The sequence below is a fragment of the Pseudopipra pipra genome, chromosome 3, assembly GCF_036250125.1.
Source record: "Pseudopipra pipra isolate bDixPip1 chromosome 3, bDixPip1.hap1, whole genome shotgun sequence".
Lineage (NCBI taxonomy): Eukaryota > Metazoa > Chordata > Aves > Passeriformes > Pipridae > Pseudopipra > Pseudopipra pipra.
This window is the reverse complement of record NC_087551.1, coordinates 87,241,717-87,267,198: the sequence shown is the minus strand read 5'-3', so window position 1 is coordinate 87,267,198 and position 25,482 is coordinate 87,241,717. Positions and strand designations below refer to the sequence as shown.

Sequence of the window (25,482 nt, the reverse complement as noted above, 5' to 3'; positions counted from 1 at the left end):
ATTTACAGTTTACATCAATCTATACTTACATAACTTCAAAGCATCAGCTGACTTAGGCCTTTCACAGAAGAGATCCGTGTGTTCTTGTCTAGATTTTCCTCATACTTAACTGACTACAGACAAAACGACACCTCATTCCCAACATGGTCAGTTGAGTATCATTTTGTTCTGGTTAAGGGAAAGAGTAAGTATTGCCTTTTCCTTGCCCACCACATAGAGCCTAAGATGGGCTATAAAGAACACTACAGCGGGAGGTATATACTCAGTGTTGCCTTTTACTTGTCACCTATAGCAAACACAAATACACAATCTTATCGGGACAATATGGCACTGCTATTTACTAGCTTTAAACCAACTAGAGTATCTTCAAATATTCTAGATACACTTTGCCATGAAAATTTGCAAAATAATTTTGCTTTGTGTCACAGCATGAATGAGAAGGAGTTCAAGCTCTTGAGAACATGATTACGTGTTCAACTTCAGAGAAGAGGACAGTAATAAATCAAAACCTCTTGTTCTCACAACAGATTTATCAACTGACGCTGAAAAGCTTTTAGTACTAGAAGACATGAAAACAAAAGCTTGGCTTTCAGCCAAACACACAGAGGAATTTAGTAAGGTCATTATTTTTTTAAAAAGGAACCTTCATGCATATTAAGAGAAGTCTAACTTCCAATGCAAGACAAACTTTTTTCCTACTCCCTAGTCCTTTTGAAAGCAGAACCTCAATGCAACCATACATCAAGCTGTGTTACCTCCTCCACTACAAGCAGTTTGAACTGCTCCATTGCCAGGCCATTTCTTGATATCCATCAGCTACAGGCCCCAGGCCCCATACCCACTTAGTACTCAATCACCTCTAAGTGTCTTCTTGGGTCTTCTAATCTACAATCTGTTGTGCAAGCTAATATGCATACTGCTAACTGCCAACAAAAGAGTTAACTGTGCTTTTATGCAATACTGCAAATATTGCAAAAATAATGAGTTGAAGCAATATTTACTAGTATGACTTACACTGCTGTCTGAAATGAGCTCCTTGAGCATCTTAATAGGAAGCCTCTGCTCAAGCAAGTAATGACACAGCTAAAGCAGAACACAGTAGGAACTGGTTTACTTAAAGCTCTGTCTTACATATGAACCCATGGGATTAAAAGACAAGACAAAAATGTCAATATAGGCATTTCTCAACATTAAAAATGGAAGCACACTTCTCCTAGGTCACAATGGAAAGTTGAATCACATTCCAGTTTAATATGTCAGGTCAAATAATTGAGGAATAACTTAGAAATATCAGAAATAATTTAGAACTATCAACTGATTAGTGTATTTTTCCACTGGTACTGCACGTAAATAAGCTACAAACTAAGAAGTCTTTTATGACATTTTTCATGCTCTGTTTATATCATTTTCCCTGGTACTCCCTCTGCAAGCTTTTAAACATTCTAACCCTGCATCACTCTTGTTTGAGTTATTCAGAGAACTCTTTGCCTCCTATTGCTGCTCCCAAATCTCAGTCAAGGTAAGCTATTTCAACTGTGGATAATTCCAAAGTGTTAAGAAGGAAGTTGCAGCCTACAGAGATCCCACGTGCTAGGTGCTTCTGATAGGAACTACAGCCCATGGAGTAGACCCACACTGGAACAGAAACAAAGCGTGAAGAGGACACAGCAGCAGAGTAGAAGTATTATGGATTCATGGCAACTCCCTACTGCCCATCCCCTCTGTGCCACAGAGTCAGGACAAAAGGAGAGAAGTGGAATCTCGGAAAGAGCGAGTGCGGATCTCTTCACACAGATCTCAAAACAGAGCACTTGATTTACTTATATTACTCAACTAAGGCATCTCTTCAGTTTGTTCACAACTGTTGTGATGTACCCCATGAAAATAATGATGCAATACTCACAATTTACCATTGTTGAGTAGACGTCCATGTTTCACATCCTATAGTCTTGTTCACACACTGAACAAACATAGTTATGTGCTCTAGAGTTTGCTTTCCTAAAAAATTTTTATACTTATCCCTAGAGCAATACCACATTTCTCCTGCTGCTGAGAGTATCAAATAAAAGCATGAGAAACCACAGTAAAGAAAGGAGAACCAGGAAACAGTACATTTTGTAGAAAGAAATTAGACTAATTCAACATGACTTGACAACCCCATGCTGACCAATACTCATTTCCTTGGGATCTTCCAGATCTGCTTCTTTTGACTAAATTGAAAAACTAACTTCATCTTTGTGTAAACCAATCAATCATTCTCAAAACTTAGTTTACTCTATGTCAAATAAAGCTTACTCTTCAAAGAAAAAGTTTTGCCTTTGTTTAACAACAAATCACATATATACTTAGATAGATACTTAGCATTAATAAAACAATTAAAGCAAGAACGTTAGAGGACACTATGCAGAGACAATCTGATTACAGAAGTCTGAGTGGAGACACTAAGTTAAGACTGTAAAAGACCTTGATGACTAAGTACATCTCCTGAACATGTTATTCTGTTCTGTCAGTCCCAGTAAGAGTCTGCAACTCCCATAAACGTGACCATCCCAAACACAAAGCAGAAATAGGGTTCTCTTGCTCCACAAGAAATGGAATTTCTCTTGAAGCCTGAGAAGCAGCCACATTCTTGAACAGTAATATACACGTGGCACTGAAGGTGAAAGTGTTGTAAAACAGTAAACAAAGCCTCAAGATACCTTCTGCACTTCTCCACTGAACAGAACTATTATCTATGGATATTGAAAAGATTTTTGTCTTTTCTTTAAAGCCACTAACTGAATGATTGATAAGATATTTGCAAAGACATCCCAAATGCTCTTAAAGCAACAATAAAACAGTTCTCCAAGAGTTAAGATGTAATTAAGTGATAGACATTAATCACCTTCACAGGACAGCTCTAGTCAAAGTAAACAAGTTCACTAACATGCTTCATAGCACAACCCTAGTCTAAGTTAAAAGCTGTCAGGAAAAATTATCCACCTGCAACTCTCCTTTAGTCTGCGATTCAGGAGTCAACAATTCACAGTGACTGCCACAGTTACTGGGAGAATAAAAAGCATTCAAACCACAAAAACAAGGAGGCACTTGAATACCATCTTTACTGTAGGTGATAAGCTGTAACTAATGATATTGTACACTATCCTACAAGAACACAATGAACAGTTAAAATCTTACAGAAAAAAAAAGATATGGCAAATACACTTGTCAAATTTTAGCTTAATATGAAAAGTTATAGAAACTACATAACCTATACTGAATATTTTTTGAATCAAAAGGAAGCATCCAAACTGTTAAAGTGAATAGTTACAATACTTTCAATTAAAGTATAGTATAAGTCTATGCTTCTAACGTATCACAGCAAGATGACTCTAAGAATTTCACAATGAAAGTTTTTGGTCAACTGCAACTTCAGCCCATTTCCATTGGTACTTAGCATTAACAGTAGCAGTGACAGAAGAAATTGCTTATAGCCTGCTCCCTCTACTCAGTTTTCCCAAAAGCAGCTTACTGCTAAAGTTTCTTCCTACATTTAGTTGGCAAGAAATATTTTATCTAGCAATACTGTTCATAAAAGTATGAGTTTTTTAAAACCAACTATCTACTTAAAGTCAAAGTCCTAAGATCAAAGGCAGATCAAGATAAAAGCTTTGCCCAAATAACAGTCTCATTTGCACTGGTTAAGTATTACTACATAAACTTCTATGTAGCTAGTTTACTATTGATCAAGTAATTCCTTGGCAAGTCGTTTATTCCAAATGCATATATTCTCAAAGCATCTCTGACTTCTGATGGATACATGTAATTGAAATTAACCTGACAGCTATAGAATTATTCCTTCTCCCCATTTTTACATTTGATAGAAAAAATAAGATATTCCAATTTTCTATGGCAGTAGCACTATAGTAGACAAGCTAGGATTTGTTCAGTTTCAATCTTAAGCATAGTTGAGACAAATTAAAAGGTTTTCCAAGAGTTCAAACAGTGTTTGCTGTCATTGTGTAGTGCAATAGTAAAAAAAAAGCTGTTGATATTCAGGGTGGTAATTGATAAACTTAACCTGTTATTTATACGGGAAGAAGAAAACTGAAAGTTATTTCAAATTAAGTATCAAAAACTGAGAAAAAAGTTTTACCTTTAAAGGTCGGATAGCTTCACAGAACTTTGTCCACCAGCTTTTCTCAATAGATTCCAAATGCCTCTCTCTCCTTCGAAGTGTCCTTAATCTTTCTTCTAATTGTTTTAGAGTTCGTCTATCCCTTGATGACAGAGGGCGGCCATCTCTGCACTGGTTACCAAAAAACAGTGTAAGAGATCAAAAGTCACCAAATCAAGAAAACAAACTTGATACCCAGTTTAACTATTTATAACTCTCAAGAATTTGTAGAATATAATTTATGCATATGTAATTCTATGCATATCAAGAGGATGAAGTGCAAAAAAGTCATAAGCTGCAACCGGAAGAATTCCTATTAGGTGGTAGAAACCACTTTTCACAATGAAGAATTAGCTGAGTGTACCAGACAGTTTGTTAGATAATTATGTTTAAGAATGTACTTTAATTGTGAGCCTTTAAACACTGAGTGGGAACCACTGCACTCTTGTAAATTGAGTAGCAAATCCTTAGATCTCAGTTACATGTTAATAAGCAAAAGCAACAAAACAGGTATTAGATACCCAAACCAAAACTGTTTGTAACACTGATGCTAGTATATTACAACCTGATACTTAGACAGAGATTCTTATATAGTAGGAAATGTACTAAAACTGTATTTTAAAATTTTGAAATTCCTTATTAATTTTTCCCTTATTTTAAAACAGCCTTCCTGCAGATAGTGTAACACTTCACACTCAATAAAGTTAAAAAACCTTTTAAATAAATTTCTCAAAAAGTTTACAATACTAGGACGACATTCTAGGCGTGCAAACACTTCAATTGGAGACCATAATGCACTTTTAACAGGAACACATTCACCATACCCTGTATAGCACCTCAGTGACAAACTTTTTGACAACAGTCAAGCTCCCAATCTGCAAGTTCAAGCTTCAATTATTTAAGACTAAGGAAATAAAGACGTCAGATGTACTAGTAGCAGAAGATCATACTATTTAATAAATTTTTTCATTAGATTAAATAGCATACTTACATACTTCGAGTTTTTAGTGTATACTACTCTCAGTAACACTCACTTCCTTCACAACTTAATGCAAATGTAACTGAACAATTAAGATTTCAATTACAGAATGAGGCAGAATCCTGACCACAGTGCAAACTAATTTTACTTTTTTTATGGATTAAAGGCCATATTAAAATATAGACATAAGTTAGCGACTTTCTACTTTTTAATCCTATGTTAGCTAGACTGATCAACAAGACCAATTGCATGCAAATTCTTGTAGTCCAACAAGGTCTCCTATAATAAGTAATGATCCATTTGTCATATGTTTCTCATTTTTCTCATATTAATTTCAGTAACAGATGCCTTTGTTGTTGTACTAGTCTGTACAAAACCAAAACGTCATAATTTAAACTGGGGGAGACTACTTTTTACATTTCATTATTCAACAAGGTGTCTAGAACACTGGAGGTGCCCACACTGTGTACAGAGGTAAGACAAGTATCAAGGGAAGACTGTTGGAACAGTTTCAACATTGCTGAGGTCTACTGTCACAGAGCACAACAATAGCACAGATGGACTGTCAGGATGGAAGTGAGACATCTTAATATCCCTTCCTCCCAGTCAAGGCTGTGAAAACACTGGTCAACCCCATTATATGAAATGGGTTGAAAAAAGGGTGGGAGATTTCCCTTATCTTGTTCGTAAAGTAGAAATCCTACCCTTCTTTGGCTTGCATTGGAGGTTGTTAAAAGTGTCTTGCTTACATCAGGCACAGAATTCCCATTAGCAGCAAAGTCATCAGGGGTTTACATGGGGATGTTTAGGATTTAGAACAGATTTCCATATGTACGCTTTTCATAAAGAAATTATTTATAACAGGAAGGTACATTAACTGAGGAGCAAGAATATCTGGGGCTGTTATTTATTCACACAGATGATTCATAGTTTGATGAATCTAGCTCATGACAGCTCTATGTGGCAAGTATCCAGTGTTAACTACACTACATTGAATAAGTATCAACAAATTGGATGCCATTTCTAGCAGCAAAGTGAGGTTACTATCTACAAAGCATCTCTTCCATCTAAGCAGGACTGGAGAAATTTTACTTGTTAACACTATTATTAGCTAGACAAAAATAACTACTACTGACAGAGAACCTAATCACTACTACATGTGACCATATTTGTTTCCAAATAAATAACTGCAAGCGATTCACTTCTTACTTGTTAGTCTTTCTGAGACAAACTCTCTACAGCGTGAACCATAAGCTAATAAGCAAGCAAAAAATCATTAAGAAAGTGAGAACAGTGAAGACTGTACCTTTGATTTAATCCTTAATAAATGTTGCTCCACTTCTTCAATACCTTCAGTGTTCTCTAAACGTTCATAAGCTGCACTGGTAGTTCCCTTAATCAAGTTTAGAGGCAAAGCTGACATACCATAAGCCTAAAATGAAAAGGAAAGAGACACATTCAAATGTTCTGCCATATATTTTCATCTGATAAGGCTGCTGTGTGTTGTAGCTATAAGCTATCAGTACTGGTGTTTTTTTCACCCCTTCTGCATGCTCTAAGAAAATCAACTGTTTCCCTTTTTTTTGAGCGAAACATAACAGATATACTGTGCAAATTCCAGTATCCCACATTGTTCCAATGGTACTTAATGTTTCCTGATTACTTAGAAAACAGCATATGTTAAGACTTTGTATAAGCATGGTACACTGAAGATTTATCAGGCTAGTTCTTGTGTTTTGTCAAATCACATAGCTTCCCAAAACGTTAACTTTCCCACTTCAGATCAAAATCAAAACTTTGTGCAATACAGGAATTCCTAGATATTGAATTTAAGTAGTTTTAGAAGCACAGTATACACCATTTCCTTGCAGAACACGACTACCAGTAGTCTTCAACCTACTTTAAAAATAAAATTGGGTAGAAAGTACATGATTTACTAAAAAAAAAAAAAATAAATTAATTTGGAAGCAAAAAGATAGCAGAAGCTAGGTGAACACCTGAACTCTGTTACATTCCAAGACTGTTCAGATACCCATTCGCATTCATAAATTTTGTTGGCATTTACTCCTCATTATAAATTCTAAATCATTCCAAGTGTTTGGCCAGCTTCTACCTCAACAGTACACCCATGCAAGGTCTGTAAGATTTGCACTAACATAAGAAGAAACAGATATTTGAGGCAAGATAAAGAAGAAAAAAACCTCTATTTCCTCCCTGCTACCCTATGATTCTTATAGATCAAGGCCAGGTCAGAAGTTTCTCCAAGCAGTTTAGAGACATTAGCCATAAGCCTGTCATTTGTTTACAGTGAATGATAGGTTATTCTTGGGGAAGACCTCAGCAGGAAGGTTCTTTTCTCTCTCAATCACAATTAACATATGCAATTTACTAGAGTGCCTGATACATGAACACTTGCCAACTTCTGAAAACAGAATTATTTATGTTGGAAAAGACCTCTAAGATCATCGAGTCTAACCTAACACTGCCAGGTCCACCACTAAAGTATGTCCCAAAGTGCCACATCTTCATCTGTTAAATACCTCCAGAAATGGTGAAGAGCAGCTTCCTAGATTTTCACAGGAATACCACTCCCTCCTTCAAGCTTCATATTTCATACTGAGAACAAATTTAACACAAATGCTGGTGTGTTAAAAATGCCACCTTACATGCTGTCAGATCACATGAGCTTTGTTTTCACAAGGCATGATTTGACCTGCTTAGAAACCTACTTAGGCATAATAAAGTCTTCACACATGGCACCCAAAGCAAGACCCTGTCCATTTTTTGGTTCTATTTTTGAATGTCATATACCCCACTACCAACACCCATTTCTAGGCCCATTTAATCAAGAGGTCTTATTTACTATTACTGTAGCTCAAACCCACATTAACTCTTTAAATTGGTAACCATTTAAGATCTGACGGAGCCCGCAAACTTCAGTTTGACTCTGCAAGCAATAATTTTCCAGAATTTCAATAAAAATTCCTCTAAGTATTAGGTTAGAAAAGCATGAAACAGAACTTTAGCAAGTCTGACAGCCTTGCTGATTTACTATGGAATTAGGTTTCTTATTTCTGGAGTAACAATTACCAGTAAATTGTTGGAACAATGTCAGTTAAGTTGAACAGACAGCATGTGTCTCAAGAAGCTGCAAACCCAAGGAAACAACAGTCACTGATAAATCACTTCAAAAAGTTAAATAAGGATGTAAGAGAAAAATATTTTCCTTCAAACATTTCTTGCAGTATATATCAGCAAAGAACTCATTCAGCTGGAGCTTTGATAACTTGCTCTACTTGACTTTTTTCATAGCTATACAGCATTAGAATTTGGTGTCCAATAGGCTCTTAGAGCAAAAAGTAGGCTATTAGCTATCTGCTCAGTGTTTCAGGACTTCACAGCTGATAGTCTCATTTGTAACTGAAAAACACAGATAAAAAAGGTGCTTGCAGCACTGTTTACAGACCTCCAAATAAAGTTAAACTCCCTTTTTTAAATCTACAAAAGGTAACTGACAATTTCAGTTCTTATGTTAAAGCTTTGTTCTGTAGAAGTGTTATATAGAAAAGACACCTCTTATCACAGGCCAGTGATGAAAACAATTTCATGCTTTCCAAGACTTTCTAGAGATTCTGGTTTGAACAGAGCAAGTCAGCCATAGGAAGGCCTACTTACAAGACTGAGTATTTTCAGTAAGGAAAATAACTTCACTTATGATGGACTTCACAACTCTTCATAAATGTGTTTCTGTTCTCCCTTTAGAGTATCTTCTTTGAGAGCGTTAAGCTCTTTGCCACCTACATGAGCTAAAAAGCACTCTCCCAATTCTCTTCTCTGGGCCAAAGAAAGAAGTCCTTCAACCTTTATTTATCAGTTGTTCTCTGCAACTCTGTAATCACTTGGACAAGCCTCCCCAGGAGCTTCTACAGTTTTCAACAACTGGGGGACCAAAATAAGACAGTATTCCCATGTGTGGCTTTGGAAGTATCAAGTACAATGAAATAATGGCTATGTTCTTCCTGATGCAAGCCCAAGACACTGATTGTCTTTCTGCTGCAAGGAACACTGCTGGATCATGCTCAGCTTACTGTCACTTCCAGGTCCTTTTCAGCCAAGCCATCCCCCAGCTGTTAGACTCAAGCTGCTCAGAATTAACCCATTCCAAAAGAAGGCCTTAACATCTCCTAAACCTGATGTCATTCATGTTGGGCCAATCTTCCCTGTCAAGGTCTCTATGGTGGCTTTTCATTCTGTTTTATCTACTTCTCCGAGTTGGAAATCATTCTTAAACTATATGTCTACTCAACGCCTTTATCCAGGTAATTTCTAAAGACTGACTAGTATTGGGCCTATATTGAACCTGAAAAGCTCACTCAGATAGTGGCATGACTCTAGAATCTGGGGGATAGTATAAACACCATCCAATATCATAACTAGAATGCAGGCTACAATTTAACTGAAGTCTCTCTGTGGAACCCAAAACATTTCCAGCCACAGACAAAAACATTCAGTATGTAGAAATGCATAAAAGATTACTATAACAAGAGGCCTAAAAAAATTTTACAAACCTAAGCTTAGAAGCTATTAGATTTCACCACCCAGCAAAGGCTTCCACCTGTTCTTCAAACAGTTACCATCAACTAACAAACACATCAAGTATAGACTCAACAGAAATAGTTAAGAATTAAAATTCAGAGCTCTAAATCTTCTAAGTTTCTACCAAGCAAAATACAACTCTCAAAGTGATGCATTGTGTTGCTGTTTTTGCAGATGTGAATTATATACTTGAACATCAAGCTTGCTCTAGTGATAAAGGCAGTCTAAGTTCCTTCCTTGAATACAAAACATGATAATAGTGAGATGATTATGCAAGTAAGCCTCCCATCATCAGTGTGGGAAAAAGACACATTGGTCCTTCAAGACAACAATACATATATATTGGATGAAGGACAGAGAAATGAGTCATCTCATGTGATGTGTCACAGGTCTGAACAGAAGCTATATTAGCTCATTTTCAGAGCTGCATTTCCCTTCAGGCTGATACAGAAGTTCAAGGCTGCCCCGGACAAAGTTTGAATCCCCTGGGTTAGTACAAGTGTTAAATTATTCATAGACTATTATTTCGGGCATCTGCAACTTAACAAGCAAGCAATGTATTGAAGATAGCACAGGAAAACCAAAGCTATAAACACTAAAGCCAAGAGAGGGCTATGTCCTGAAACAAACTGTGGATTGAAAGTTTTGAATATGAATAAAAACAGACCAAAAGAGTCTTTAAAGTAGTTAAGGCAATTTATATACATGAATTTAGATAAAACATGTAATTAATTCTTAACACACACTACTGAAACAACAGTTTCCAACTTATTTTTAGACATCCTTTGCCTAGAAGTGTTAAGTTAGGTAAGAAACTGCACCAAAGAGTAAAAACAGAAATGCAAGTGTCTGTACAGGTAATTGCAGTATACATGTTTGTGGTTTTTTTTTTTTCACTACACAGGTTCTTTAAAATGAAAAAAAGTACTAAATACTAACTGTTCAGGTTGGATGCTGCAAGCCTCAGGCTGCTTTCTGCTGTTACTGGATGTCTGATCAGCTTCATTGAAACCACATTTTACAGTAGAAAAAAATCTAAATTTATAGCTAAACCAACTTATTTGAGAGAAAATTCCCCTCTCTTGAGTCACTGCAAGTGATCCATGTAAGAGATCACCCCCTATCAGTTAGCTTAAGGGCTGGAATGCCAAATTCTAAGAGCTCGCTCCTCAGTAAGTACAAGTTAGAGCCATCATCCATAAGCAGCTGTCTCATTCTCAAATTTGAGTTTCTACCCATGGGCAATACAGTTAACATCTCTAGATGGACAAAATTCATATTTATACTTCATAGACTTCTTGAGGTAGGTGGCTGCCTATTCTGAAGGAGCAGAGAAAAAAACAGAACTACTCACAGCAACAGAAACACCTGCTTTACCAACCCTATCGAAAGAACATTCTAAACAAAACTCTTGAGACTTCTGCCTTATTTATTATTCACAGAAGTGGTAGCTGGGTTTAAGACATCAATCTGTCTGTAAAGCAGGAGCCCGTAACTCACATGAACACAACTAGTTCAGTACCATTATGCAGTTTTCAGTAGGCACTGAAGAGCAGCCAGAAGCACTCTCCAGCAGTTCTCTGAACACACCACTGAACCCAAATATACTCCAGACAGAGCATTAAAATACCTTATGAGAAATTACATTAATATTGCTTCCAATTTGCCAAGTCTTCACTTCTCCCATGTACCTTTCCTTCCTGTCCATCTGCAGCAGATTCATCTATTCTGTCAGTCCACAGTTAAGATTTAGAAGGAAGAGCTGCTGTTCTGATCCTTAGTCTCTTGCAGACTCAGCAAGTTACAACATTTTAGACTTGCCAAACTCACATAACCCATGGCCAGAGAAGGGAATAGTCTTTCCTATTAGCTGCCTGCTATGTTAATAGTCACTCATAAAGAGGAGGGAGAACACAAATGAAGTTGCAACAAGTTGTAGAATCATATGTTACTGAAGTTGCACCAAACAACTCCATCAGGGATTAACCCTTTTGTACTTAAAAGATCCAGAAAGCTTTTTCACTGGAAACCATAACCTACTGTTTAAGATTTCTAAATTGCAGGAGCTATGAAAGACTTTCATCTAAAAGAAAAACATTATTATTATGTGGGAACAACTAATCATCAACCATATTGGCCATAAACCCAGAAATCAGTTATGAGGAACACAGCAAAAACACACTGAAATTAATATAGCAGATTACTTAAGAAAGGAGTTAAATGAATTAAAGCTAATTTTGAACACCTACTGCAAAAAGCCTGAAACCATCAGGCATTATACTTTATGTTAATTATGTTTCATTTTCTATATCTGCTAAGTTCAGCTAATAAGATATGTTCAAATGATTAACTTGTGGCTCAAACAGGATACTTTCTCCTTGTTAGGGATCAAACAGAACAGTTAAGTTATTTCTGATCAGCTTGGTACACAGCTGGAACTGTAAGTGAAGATAGTTTAACAAGTGAAGATAGCGTTTCTGGTTAAATATATTTAAGAATTAAACTTGTGATTTCAATAAATTATCAAAAAGTACTCGCATAGCATAGCAGAAAGACTTCCCATTCAATTTCTTTTTAGAGGTCTATATGTCATGCATGTGGCTTTAAAGTGGCTATCACTGAGGTGTTTTAAAAGATGTATATCTAATCTTGGGCAAGAAATGTAGAAATCAATATTGACAAACATTTCTTGCACAGCACTGCCCTCTAGTGAAGTCACATAAAAGCCAAATAAAAAAGAGAATTCTTTTATCACTGTATAAAAGGCATAGAAAGTGTTCACAATTTTAAAGATGCAAATATTCAATGTCCTATTTTCTTACAACAGCTTGTTTCAATACTTCACCTGAAAATGTGACCATGAAAGACAAAATGTTCAATTCTATCAATTGGACTGTGATAAAAATGCACCTATTCAAGTTAAAAACAGCTAAACTGGTTTAGTGTATGCAGTATTTAAGAAATACAGTCAAGTATGAGTTAATTCGTTTCAATACAAGTGTTCCAGAAAAAAACCCTCTATTTAAAGAATATTTTGGTAGAGAAGAGATTTTTCTATATTTGTAGCCTAATTAGCTTCTTGTTTGCATAATGTTAACCATGAAGGAAGTCACATGATACCTTTTATCCCTCACTGCAATTGACATAGTTCAGCTGATTATACTGAATGCTTTTATATGGATACAATGCACTGTTATCAGCATTGCTTCTGACAGAGCAGGTAAGTCAGTCCAATTAAGTACTCTCAAGTGAGGTGCACTGTCGGGTGTCATACCAATACAGGCAACACTGAGCTTGTGTAAGAGGAGCTGGGACTCCACCTTTATTGACACTGTCCCTTCCCTGTGCAGCTAGACTGGTCAGATCTCCTGAAAAGTAATCTAACTCCACAAGTAATTGTCGTCTGCTTTCTCACATTAAAGCCATCTGTCTCCGTCTCTGGCTATCTATTCATACTGCCAATCAAAGACAACAATCGGAATCCAAGAATCTTATTTCCAGAACATCATTAAGCATAGCAAATAGGGACAGCAGTTCACATATCCTCAACCTGTGAGGAGTTAAGGAGAAAGTCTCCCGAATGCATCTGAAGACGGCAGACCATCTCATGGACAGTTGCGTATTGGTTTATTTTTAAAAGCTCATGCCATACAGCTTGGAAAAATCACTCAATATGTCATCTAGTAAAATCTCAGTTATTTCACGTGAAGTTTTAGCATTCAATCTTCAGCTGCTATGAGATGACAATTTTTTGAATTGCCATCAAATCATCGATTTGAACATCTCGAATCATGAACAGAGTGGCAAACAAAATAGGTATGTTCTGTACAGCAGTTCTTGCACAATCTGTTGTATGCAACATGAACCTTGCATTAAGCACTTCTTTATCCATTTCTCTACTATTCATCCCTACAGTCTCTTACTACACACCTTCATTTTACATAATAATCTTTTCTCTCTAACATGCACACTGCGAGACTGTCTCACTTATTTGTCAATGCCTCCACACTACAATTGTTCTACTACACACAGTGCACTTATGCTTGCTGGACAAAACTTCTGTAAAAAAGTTAACCCTGCTTCAGTTGTAATACTAACCATAACTTTTGCCTAGCTGCCACCTTCTGTATTGCTCCATTAGGCTTGGAAAAGCATTAACAATCAAAGATTAATCTCCTTTCAAGCTGCAATTCTAAAATCTCAAAGTACAAAACTATCAGCTATCCACCAGTTTAATATCTACAGTTCTCCAAGAGAGTAATAGAAATAAGGCCGTTAAAACAACAGTCAAATCGGTTTGCTCTTATTTACTACTTCATAGAGAAGTGAACATAATGAAACAATTACATTTCTTTTGTATTTCAGAATTGATATTGTAGTGACTAAATGGTAATGACAATGAATGCTACTAACTTATGAATTTCTGAATAGCTCTTTGATGTCTACTTAAAAGAACACCACTAATGAACAAATGCTTCTGGGGTGAGACAGATTATAAAAGCTTTTAAGCTCTTTGGCTGTTAAGTCAACTGCAGAAAAGTAAATCATGCTCTGGACAAAAATTAGGTGTGAAAAGGTCATTACATTTGTGAGTAGACAAACTAAGCTTTCCAACGTTTCCTCTTTCAAGACAGAAGAAAATAAGGATCACTTTATAATTCCATTTAAAAAAAAACCCAAAACCAAATAATGCTTACTAAATGTCTGAAGAAATTACAAAGCCAATTATAATCATCCTTCAAGGTCATGCTAAATGAGATGCACAAGATCATTCAAAAATCAATCTGCCTATCATTGTATGAGTAATAGGTTGTTCTGCCTTGAATTCAAATAGCAATCTGGAGCCGACAACAACTATTGTATTAACACCTAAGGCAATACAGAACCATTTCAATGCAAAACACATTAATGAAAGAATAGATACAAACTACATCATCTGCAAAACTGTTACAAACTCTCCCCCGGCCAAAACCAGTACAGCACTGCAGGCCTAATTTATCATTTTCTTGTTGCTATTGTATGTTCACAGACATAAAAAGCTGTCAGTATAAATCATCAAGGTCACAGATTTGCAGAGCCCCCCCCCCCCACCCCAAGATCATTTGTTCACATTTCTTACAAAACAATTTTAAATATCAAGTGCTGTACTTCAATAATACACATTACTTAATACCAAAAAAAACCAGCAAAATTTGTGTTATTAAAGCTTGAAAACAGAAAAGCAAGTACCAATTCAGTATTATGCCAAGAATTGAGACATATCAAAAAAAAAACCAAACAAAACAGTCTAAGTAATGTTACTCATTTAAACATTACATATACTTGAGAAAAATTACGTCTCTTCATGCTTGTCAGTAACATTAATATATCATGTGAACATTTGTAGACTTCATCTTATTATTTCCCCCTTGAAAGTTAAAAAAATTTAGAATACACATCATTCCCAGTTGCATCTTTCTTGTCTCTTCCTGGTCTTCCAAAGTGTCAATTAACATCAAGAAAAGATCATTCTTCAGCGTATTCAGCAAGAGAATGCAACATGAAGTGTGAGTTCTAGTATTATATTCTAGAAGACCACGCTAAAAAGGATCAGCTCAAAGTTAGCCAAAAGAAACATAACTGCAGTTTTTATATTTTTACATCTATTCACAGAAGCAAGCAAGTTTGATTCTTGTACAACCAAGTTATAAAGTTACAAAACTATGGAAAAAATAATTTATATTTCTTAGATTGAGAGTACGTTTTCAATGTTTGCTCCCCCACCTTGAACAGGCAATCTCCCCATCACTAGCACAATGAGCCTCTAAAAATTGCCACCTATCAAAGTATTTGGAAGTTATTACTATCTTCTGACACACAACAGTCTTGGAAGAGCTACCAGTTATTGAAACATAGAACTAACTTCAGACATCACTGCATACTGTTTTTGAAAGTGCCCACTGCACTTTTCTGAACATTGTACTGAGGTGAATAAATCATAGTAAGAATCTTTAACAAATTTTTTTTCCCACAAATTAACAGCTATGATGGAACAAAAAGTTATCCAACATGAATTAAATAAGATTATAACAGTAAAACCAGTATTGTTGAAAGAAATTATTCTAATAAAGAACCAATCTTACTGTCAATCCCTGTCTCTTCAAGCTTTTCATAAGCTAGAGTCAAGCTTAAACAGAGGACACCTCACACCATGAAAAGTGTCACCCATTGGTACCACTGCTAAAACCTGTAGGTCCACACAGAAAGACTGCAGAACCCTTGAGGCTGGGAAAGACCTCCAGAGGCCATCTGGTCCAACACCAGGGTCACCTAGAGCTGCTTGCCCAGGACTATGCACATACGGCTCCCGAGTATCTCCAAGGAGGGAGACTTCACAATCTCTCTAAGCAACTTGAGCCAGTGATCAATCACCTTCAGTGTTTCAGCTTGTGCCTTCTGCCTCTCATCCCATTCCTGGGCATCTCTGAAAAGAGCCTGGCTCCATACTCTGCACTCTCCCTTCAGATATTTGTACACATTGACAAGACTTCCCCTAAGTCTTCTTTTTCTCTTGGTTAACAGTTCTAGCTCCAAGACTTTACTCATAGCAGGAAGAGCCCAGAACTCCACATGTGGCCTTACCAGGGCTGAGTAAAGGCAAAGAATCACCAACAACCTGCTGGCAATACTCCTCCTAATGCAGCTCAGGATACTACCAGCCTTCTTCACATCAAGAGTACACTCCTGGCTCATGGTTCACTTGGTGCCCACCAGAACTCCCAGGTCCTTCTCCTCAAAGCTGCTTTCCTGCTGGGTGATCCCCTGCATATATTTGTGTGAGTTCATTCTGCAGAGCTTAGCACTTTCCCTTGCTGAATTTGATAGTGTTCCTGTCAACCAACTGTCCAATCTAGCAAGGTCTCTCAGGATGGCAGCACAACCCTCTGGGGTATTAGCTCCAGAGGGCATCATCCCAGTTTTGTGCCACCTACAAGCTTGCTGAGGGTACACCCTGCCACATCATCCTGATCATTAATGAACACACTGAACAGAACTGGAACCAGTAGTGATCCCTGGCATATCCCACTAACAACTGGCCTCCAACTAGACTTCATGTCATTGATCACCATCCACTAGGCCCAGACATTCAGCCAGTTTTCAATCCACCTCCCTGTCTGCTCATCCAACCCATATTTTGTAAGCTTCTCTGTGGGGATCTTATGGGAGATGCTCAGTGTGGGTTAGGTGTGGCTTCTCAATGTTTGGAAAATGCACATCAACAAGAGATGTCAGTATGTTATAACAGTACAGGAGTTGTGAAGAGCTGGAGGCTGACATGAGAAGCATTGCTCTAAGAAGAGTTCAGCTCAAAAGTCAAACCTTTTGAAACTTCAAGAGTTAAGTTTGTATATCTGTCCATAAACAGATAGGGATATCTGTCCATAAACTTGTTTCAGAAAATTTTGAATTATGTTTTAAAAATGGTACTGTAGCAATATGAATATGGTCTAGAAAGAGTACTCAAACTGTTAGATATGATTTGAAAAAAGTCATGCTGCTAAAAAAACAGTATTCTGCTTGACCACACAATTTCTTTGGGGTTTTTTTTGTTTGTTTTGGTTTTTGTTTTGGTTGGTTTTTTTGTCCTAACCTGTATGTTTGCTACACTTTAAGTTTTTGGAAAATTTAGACAACTCAGTTCTCTGCCCACCTCTTAGTAAAATAAGTACCTTAGGAAGAAAAACTGCTAATTGGAATGGCTAGAGTCAAAAAACAGAAACAAAGCTAACAGAAGAAAAGATAAGGCAAATGTAAGGAAATAATTTGAGAATTTACTGTTATGGACTTCTTATAAGGTGAGAAACTTGTCAAATACAGCCAAGATGTCTGCTGTAGCTTAACCTTATACACTACTGTCAAAGTGTTTAGCCTCACGCTAGACACCTGTCATCTTGCTTTGCCATCAAGTGTTAGAGAAGCTCTGTTTTTCCTATGGAAGTCCAACACTACTGGAAAAAGGTTCCAACTCCAAAACCACACAGCTCACAGCCGGACACTGTTACAGGCCCAGGGAAGCCGCAGTTGTCACACACTGCAGGACTGTCCCAAATGTCATCACACAGAAAGTCAAACAGAACAAACCAATTTACTTTCCAATTTATTTTCCATTTAAAGTGTGGAGTTAAAAATACTCTCTAAACACTCCTTTTTTTTCTCAATCACCCTCCTTGCATCTCATTTATACTCTCATTTGAATGACATGGTGTTAAGAAATACCATAAAATATTTCATTTGCTCCTTTATTCAAATATTAGCTGTTGACTTCTGAAGATATTTCATAGCAAGCATGAAACTTGAATTAAAATCTAATTATTACAATAATTCTTGCTTTTAACTAAGAGCATCTGCAAAACATACACAATCTTCTGTATTAAGTTATCACTGAAAGCTGTTTTGAGTTTTCTCCCTGACCTCCCCAGGGAGAAGCAGCTTTTACATTAACTCCTTAAGCTGGTAATTTCCATGTTAGTACCCTCCCAGTGATTTACTTTCAGGGATAAGATGCTGTCAGGATCATAATTTATTACTAATCCTCTCCAAATTCTTAACTAGCATTTCACAGAAACTGAGGAGCTCAGGAACTTTTCATACTAAATAAATTTTATTTCTTCAGCAACTTCAGTTTTAACAGTCTATTTCACGCTACGCCATTCAGACACTGGGGGAAAAACCTCAAACAAAAGAAGCAAACGCTGCATTTTCCCCTCAAACTACGACAAAAGGTCTTCTCTGTATGTATCACTAGATCAAATTTACTGTGATTTTGATGTTTGAAGCCATAATAAAATGGAATACAGAAAGCTAATATAATGACAACCACATCAAACTGCCATGTTATCTACCTTTCTATCACATTCAGTAACACAAGTCCTCAACTGTCAGCAACTTTTGTCCACTACAGAGCTTCAATATGTTGTCCCCCCATCTGTCACCTTCCCCCCCAAAATCCCAACATATCAAATGCTACAATACAGCACCGTCTGATAAGCAGTCTGTTCCTTGTTACATTAATAGCTCACCGTGTATTTCAGAGTAATACATTAAATCAACCTGGACCTTCAGAGAGGCCCAGAACACTCAATCAATCCTTAAAAACCAGATTTTTAACTGGATTAGTCATTGGGGCAAGTTTGCTAGTTCCATACTTTACACTGCAGCCATTTACTATCTAAAGAACACCACCCCACTGCATCCCTCCTCCTGTGCAAGCAGGAGAATATGCTTTCACAAAGAAAGCCTAAAAGCACACACATGCTAAAGTGAGCTTTTTTTCCTCAGCTTCTACTCAAATTCAAGGCTACCTGCTGACAGTGCCAAAGCCTTTTTTTACCCCTCAACTTTTCACAGTATTGTATATTACCACAATGCAGAAATTCAATTTCAGAGCAGCTATAATCTAATTCCTCACACTGAAGGCCACACAAAGCAGTACCGTTAACACACATTTTAACTAATTGTAGAACGGATAAATGGCACTGCCACGGACTTAAATAGAAGCACTTGAATCATCTGTTTCATGGTACGATTAAATCAGTCAACTGCAGTCACTGCAGGCACAGTATTCCTACTTATTTTTAGTATTTTGTGTTATAGTAGGCATTCAATGTAAAGCCATGTTTAATTAGGTATGAAAGAATTTGCTAACATATCACTTATTACAATACAACCTTTATTAGACTCTAATTTAGATTTTTTCCTTCACTATGAATATGACTATACAGAGGACCAGATACACCTTGCCTTAACCTTCCTTTAACATACAGTTGCAACACTGGCATTGAAAGAGGCTGAAGACATGCACAAGTCAGGGGAACATAGAAAAGATTTCAGTTACGTCTGTACCACAAATCCTCAACTCTTCACTGATATAAACCAAAGATCTGAGATCACCTCTATCCAGAGATGCAGGAACTGAGATACACATTGTGTCCCCATCTATTCTTTTTCCATCATCTGATAAACATCTGTGGAAAACTTTGAAATAGTTGCTTTTGTTCTTGTGTTCACCCCCTTATAATAGTGTTCTCTTTCTATGCTTAAAAAAAAAAAAAAAAGTCTATGACCAATGATCAAACAGTGGTTTGATGACTAAGCACAAAGACCTCCCACTTTTGGAAACTGGGACAAACAATTTGATAGGCATGCAGAATGCTATCTGAAAAACACAAGAGCCTAACTACTTACTTGTCAGATGTCTAGAGCCAGAGACAAGCATACAGACAATGCCTCACAGGCTTGCCTGTGCACTAATGCCTTTATCTCATCTAGAGGTGAGTTTTATATCAGGTTAACACAGCAAAAAAACCCCGTAACACCAAGAAGTGCGAAGCTACCAAGATAAAGACAGTTACTCCCTTCCAGAATCATGCATCTCTTCCTCCGAAGTGGAACAATCCAAACTGGTAAAGAAAGACTACACGCTGGGCCAACCTCTCCCTTAGACTTACGGAAGTGCCACAGCCCACTAACTTTTCACTATTGAACTAACTTTTGCATTTTGTCATACCACTGGAAAAAGTCCTGCCAGCAATAAAAATTGGAATGCAGGTACATGGCATCCACATGCTGTCAAGGTCACACTCTATTCACTCTTCAGACCATTGCTCATGCTGTTAAGAGGTGGAAATCACTTACATATGGAAGCCCGACCATCACTGATAGTGGGCAAAGTGCTATGAAAGCACTAGAGCATTAAAAAACCTGCTACCGATCCAACTTTGAAAACAGACCTTGTAATAGGTGGTTTTCATTGTCTGCCACATTTGTACAGTCCACCCATATATCAAAATCAGCTCACTGTTTAAGCATAAGACTCTACAGTTCCCTGAACAAAAAAACCTCACCGAGGTTGATAACAGCCCCCTCCTGTGTGAGCTCATCCCTAAAACTTCTATAAAATGGCTCATCCATTTCTCCCACTTTGCCTTAATGCTTACATACTCTAAAACAGAAGGGATAGTTTCAGAAGGACAAAATTTCATGCTCCAAGCATTTGCATGGACAGCTGAGTTGAAGTTTTCAAAGGAACAAATAAGCCTGAAATCTCAGTAAACAAGGTATTCAGACAAGACTTGCTTATGTTTGATGTTTACTTTATTTATCACTCAGTATCTGTATAAGTCCTAAATACATTAAGACTAAGTCATCAACATTGAAGACCAAGGTATTGTCTTCATCCGAGAAAACACAGACAACACAGAACACTGAAGTTATTGAACGCTGATGGAAACCACATATTTCCAAGTTCAGCTAGTGTTGAGGACAAAAGTATATTGTAATACTCAGCTGAATGGTGCCTACAGCCAATCTGCGTTCAAAAATAACAGTGGAAGTAGAAAATATCAGCAATAAATTGAAAAACCTCCAAGATTCATAGAATCATTAAAGTTGTAAACGACCAATATCATCAAGTCCAACCTTTGGCTGCATACCACCATGCCCACTAAACCATAGCACAAAATGCCACATCCATCCACATCTAGGGTTTTTCTTATACATCGTGAAAATAAAACCAATTTACTGCTGACTGAAATGTAAACAATCTCACATTTTAGATCTTTATAGATGTTTGCTAACAGTTATAAAAACAATACTTGGTTGTTTGAACAAAACGCTGATGTTGTTCTTCCAGCTAATGAGTTTGGCCTTAATGTTAGTCTCATGGAGGTTAAAATAAGACTACATGTGCTCTTCAGTAATGTAATGCAGTTGAACAGGAGATGAATCTTTCCTTCTATACTTCAGGAAAACAAATTTAAAAGCTGACATTATTACAGGCTAAGTGAAGGTCTGGGTCTTTTTTGACCATCACATGACATAGATGTCAGCAAGATAGCCTGAATAATTTGATGACCCATGTAATTTTAAAAAAGGTTTAAAGTAATAAAATTTATGGTCTGGGTCAAGTTAAAGTACCTAGTCAATGGGCCTGAGAGCAATTCAGCTCACCTAAGATACCCACTAGCTGATCCACCCAATTGTTCTCCTACCTACTGTACAGACCCTGATGACCACCGAGCTGTCAAGGTTGACACAGCTCAAGAACCTGTACTGAATTGCCTCACATAATTCTGCTACAACTTACACCAGCCAGAGAGACAGAAAATCATTAGCTATGCTTGTTCCTCAATTAAGAGTTTAAAGGTAATATTTAGCTTATCCCTTATCCCCTTACCCAGTTAAGACAAACCCTCTTTCTTATATACTTGTTCTAGGAGAATTTCATACACTTATAGCCTGAAACAAAACACCTGCTTGGGTAGCAATGCTTCAAAATAATTTTTCTCATGACCTCTTGCTACAGAGGCATTTCAGAGTTCACAGCAAAGCTACATGGGAACAACTTCACTATGCTAAAGCCAGGATACAATGGAAGATAGTTATATTAGCAAGGACATGAACTTAAAGATTAAAACTTACCAGGAAAACAGAAGATACATCTAAATATAATGAATGAAAAATTTGCATAACAACTTACTGTGTAAGTGATAGCCGCCAGCATTCCAATCACAGTCAAAGAACTAATGGAAAATGAAAGTGCAGTCAAGCCATCTGCAAAAAAAAAAAAAAAAAAAAAAGAAAAAAGCCTTCTGAAAATACTTATAGTAAATGTATAAGAACCCTTCTTCCTGAATTGGTTTATGGATGAGATTTAAGTTCATGATAATAAAGAAAAAAATTGAGACACAGTTACCGGCCATAACTCCGATGAAATATTTACCTAGCACAGCTTTTTATCCACAATAGATCTTCCTCGCAGGAAGTGGGACAGACTCGCGGAAGTTGCATTCAGTCAAATGGCTGAAGAGCCACTAATGAACTTGGTCCCATAGCTGTCTAATGATTCTTCAAGACCTACTGCTGGCTTCCCTAGGGTGCTGTGGTATGCTTGCACAATTTTTACATGCATTCTGGATGGTTAATCTTAATTTTCTTTATCACCTAATTTCTCCTACTAAAGTATTATACAGAATCAGTCAAGTATGGATTCTTCAACCGACCAAAAAAGGCCAGGCTGCAGGCCTCAGCTTCACCCAGTGGACATGCAGACCTACAAACTGGAAGAAGTTCAGGGGACTAAAGAGTTACTGTAGCCTTATTATCATTCTAGAAATTAAAAGAGATAGTAAAAGAGCTACCAAACAAAAACGCAATAAACTCCCTGAAACCTCTTGCATAATGCTTCACAACAGGCCTGTCCCTAACCTCACTGTGCAAGACACATCACAAGTGGTTTTGGTTAAATAGTAACACGAAAACTTATAGTAGATATTACAGAAATTAACCTTCAGCAATTAAATTCATATTTCTGCCTGGTCATAACCAAGCCAGTATTTAGAGTTCTTCCCCATGTTCTCCCCTCTAGTTAATTCAAGAATTTAGAGTACAGTAACTTTTATTCTTACTCACACAGAATTACTAGCCAGTTTCCATTCTTATTTTCTGAACACAGCACCAAGCAGTCATAAACTGAGATCCTCCATGAGAAGCTGCATCTTTCTTCTGACCAACCCTACAGGCCTCCTTCCTAAACTAGTAGACGACCACAACCAAATCCAACTTCACAGCTCAAATCTCTCTTTTGCTGTTTTTGTCACATAATAGCAAACAACTTTCCCAGAGCTAAAAGCAATATGTCCCTAGATTTCAAATGCTAAAGCTATGTTTAAAACTTATAAACCCCCCCCAAAAAAAAAAAAAATCACAAAACCAAACCCTAATCCTAGCACTATTCTCCCTTCAGTACTTGTGAAAATTTGACTTAGTTTCTGAAGCTCAGGGGAAAAAAAAACAAACAACCAAAGGAGTGACCTCTACTTGCAACATATCACACAATGTACTTACCATATTTGATGTTCCTTCTGTACAAGTATTTGAAACCAACATTTAATATCCATCTTAAAAGTCTGAACTATGCTCAATGGAACATTAAGAAACTAACTAGCTGAAAAACTTATAACTGTATACTAGAAGTATATTATCAGGCTCTGCCTCAGTGGATGAGTTTGTATTCCTTTTATTATGCCACTACCAACTGATGATGTTGGATACTTGTTCTCTGTCTCGAGATCTTTATATTTCTTTGGTCCACTGCAGACAGGCAAAGGAAAAGGGTAAATTAAGATAAAAACAGGACAACAGGTACAAGACAACAGGCAAGCATTTTGACCTTATTTCTCCAGCAACTGGAACACGAAAGAACCTTCTCCAGGCATTTGCTGAGGCTTCTCGCTGGGGAGCTGCCTCTGGCTCTCCAGTCCGAACACCTGTTTGGTGTCCCACAATTTGCTGTCTGTGGAGTAGCTCTACAAAGCCCAAGGTCATCTTGGGAGACAGCAATCTGAAGATAAACCAGCAGTGTGCCCTACCAGTATGGAAGTCCAATGGCATCCTGGGCTGTATCAACTGGAATATGCCCCTCTGTTAAAGGATGGGACCATATAAGGAATGCTGCAGCCACCTTTGAGGCCCCTGCTACAGGTAAGATTGACAAATCTGAGCAAGTTAAGAGGAGAACTAAGTTGGTCAGAAATTGGAGCACATGCTGTGCAGCAAAGCTGAGGAGCCAGGCTTGTTCAGCCTGCAGAGACAGCTTTGGAGACACTTAATGCAGCCCGTCTGCTTATCAAAGAGGTGGGGTCCAGGGTCTTCACTGGTGCATAGTTGTCCAGTGTGAGTCAATGGGTGACGGCATTAAACCCACACTGGGTAAGAGGAAAGATTCTTTCACAATGAGATAAATGAGTTTCCAAATGTAGGGGGTTTTCAAGAGCTAGCTGATAAAGCCCTGAGCAATCTAGTCTGACCTAACAGCTTCCTTCTTGGTGCAGGACATTTGACTAGATGATCTGAGGTCTCTTCAGCCTGAATTATCCTATGAAATTTCAAGTCATAAGAAAATGCTGATGGAGTCAGAATACAAAAACAGACTTCCACATCCCAACCCAGCATCTTAATCATTATACCTTCCTCAAAATAATTATTAACTATACTATATTTTCATAGCAAAAACAGATACAGATATAAATATTTCATTACAGTCATATCAAGGTAGCCTGGAAAAATCAGCTTACATCTCAGCTCAACCACTGTCAGTATCTGTATAAACAATCTGAGAAGCATTTATTCCTACGCTGTTATAATCTTTGCGAAGCAAGATTAACACACACAAGCAGACAGCCAAAATGTTCAATAAGCTATGGACTTGTCCTCCCCATTTATAGCACAGAGCATATTATGATTAAAGAGTCTGCAAGGATGTAAAAGCAAACAAGAAAGGTTGAGTATTTAAGTGGCAAGAGGAAGATGAGGCAATATAGGGGCCTGTTGTTGAGTGGGGCAGGGGCCCTGGTGATATAGAACTTTTCCAGGACTTTTCCATGAAAAGTCCGAGTTACTAAACGCTTTCTTTGTCTCAGTCTTTTACTAGTAAGATCAGACTTCAGGAAACCCAAACCTGGGAGCCCAGGGAAAAAGGCTGTAAGAAATATGTACTCTTAGTGGAAGAGGATCAGGTTACAGAATACTTCAGCCAGCTGTACATACAAAGTTGATGGGCCCTGAAGCACTGACAGAGCTGGCTTATGTCATTGCAGGGAACTTACAGTCAGCACAAAATTCCTAGAATAATGCAGAATGTGACTTTACAAAGGCTTGTATCATTATATTCTAAAACATTCACACAGAAGCCAATACTCTGATACATAGAGAA

At 37.4% G+C, this 25,482-nt stretch overlaps 1 protein-coding gene across 2 annotated transcripts in view; it reads right to left on the bottom strand.

Annotated features, from left to right (window-relative positions):
- Window positions 1-25,482, bottom strand: part of LMBRD1 (LMBR1 domain containing 1) — a 73,331-nt gene that overhangs the window by 24,980 nt on the left and 22,869 nt on the right. For both annotated transcript variants that reach the window (XR_010429404.1, XM_064650219.1), the window contains exons 7-9: window positions 22,249-22,322; window positions 6,442-6,567; window positions 4,136-4,288 (exon numbers count right to left, since the gene is read on the bottom strand). Coding sequence is in view for 1 of the 2 variants with exons in the window: in XM_064650219.1 (XP_064506289.1) it covers window positions 4,136-4,288; window positions 6,442-6,567; window positions 22,249-22,322 (353 nt within the window). In the remaining variant the exon portion in view is untranslated. The remainder of the gene's footprint in view (window positions 1-4,135; window positions 4,289-6,441; window positions 6,568-22,248; window positions 22,323-25,482) is intronic.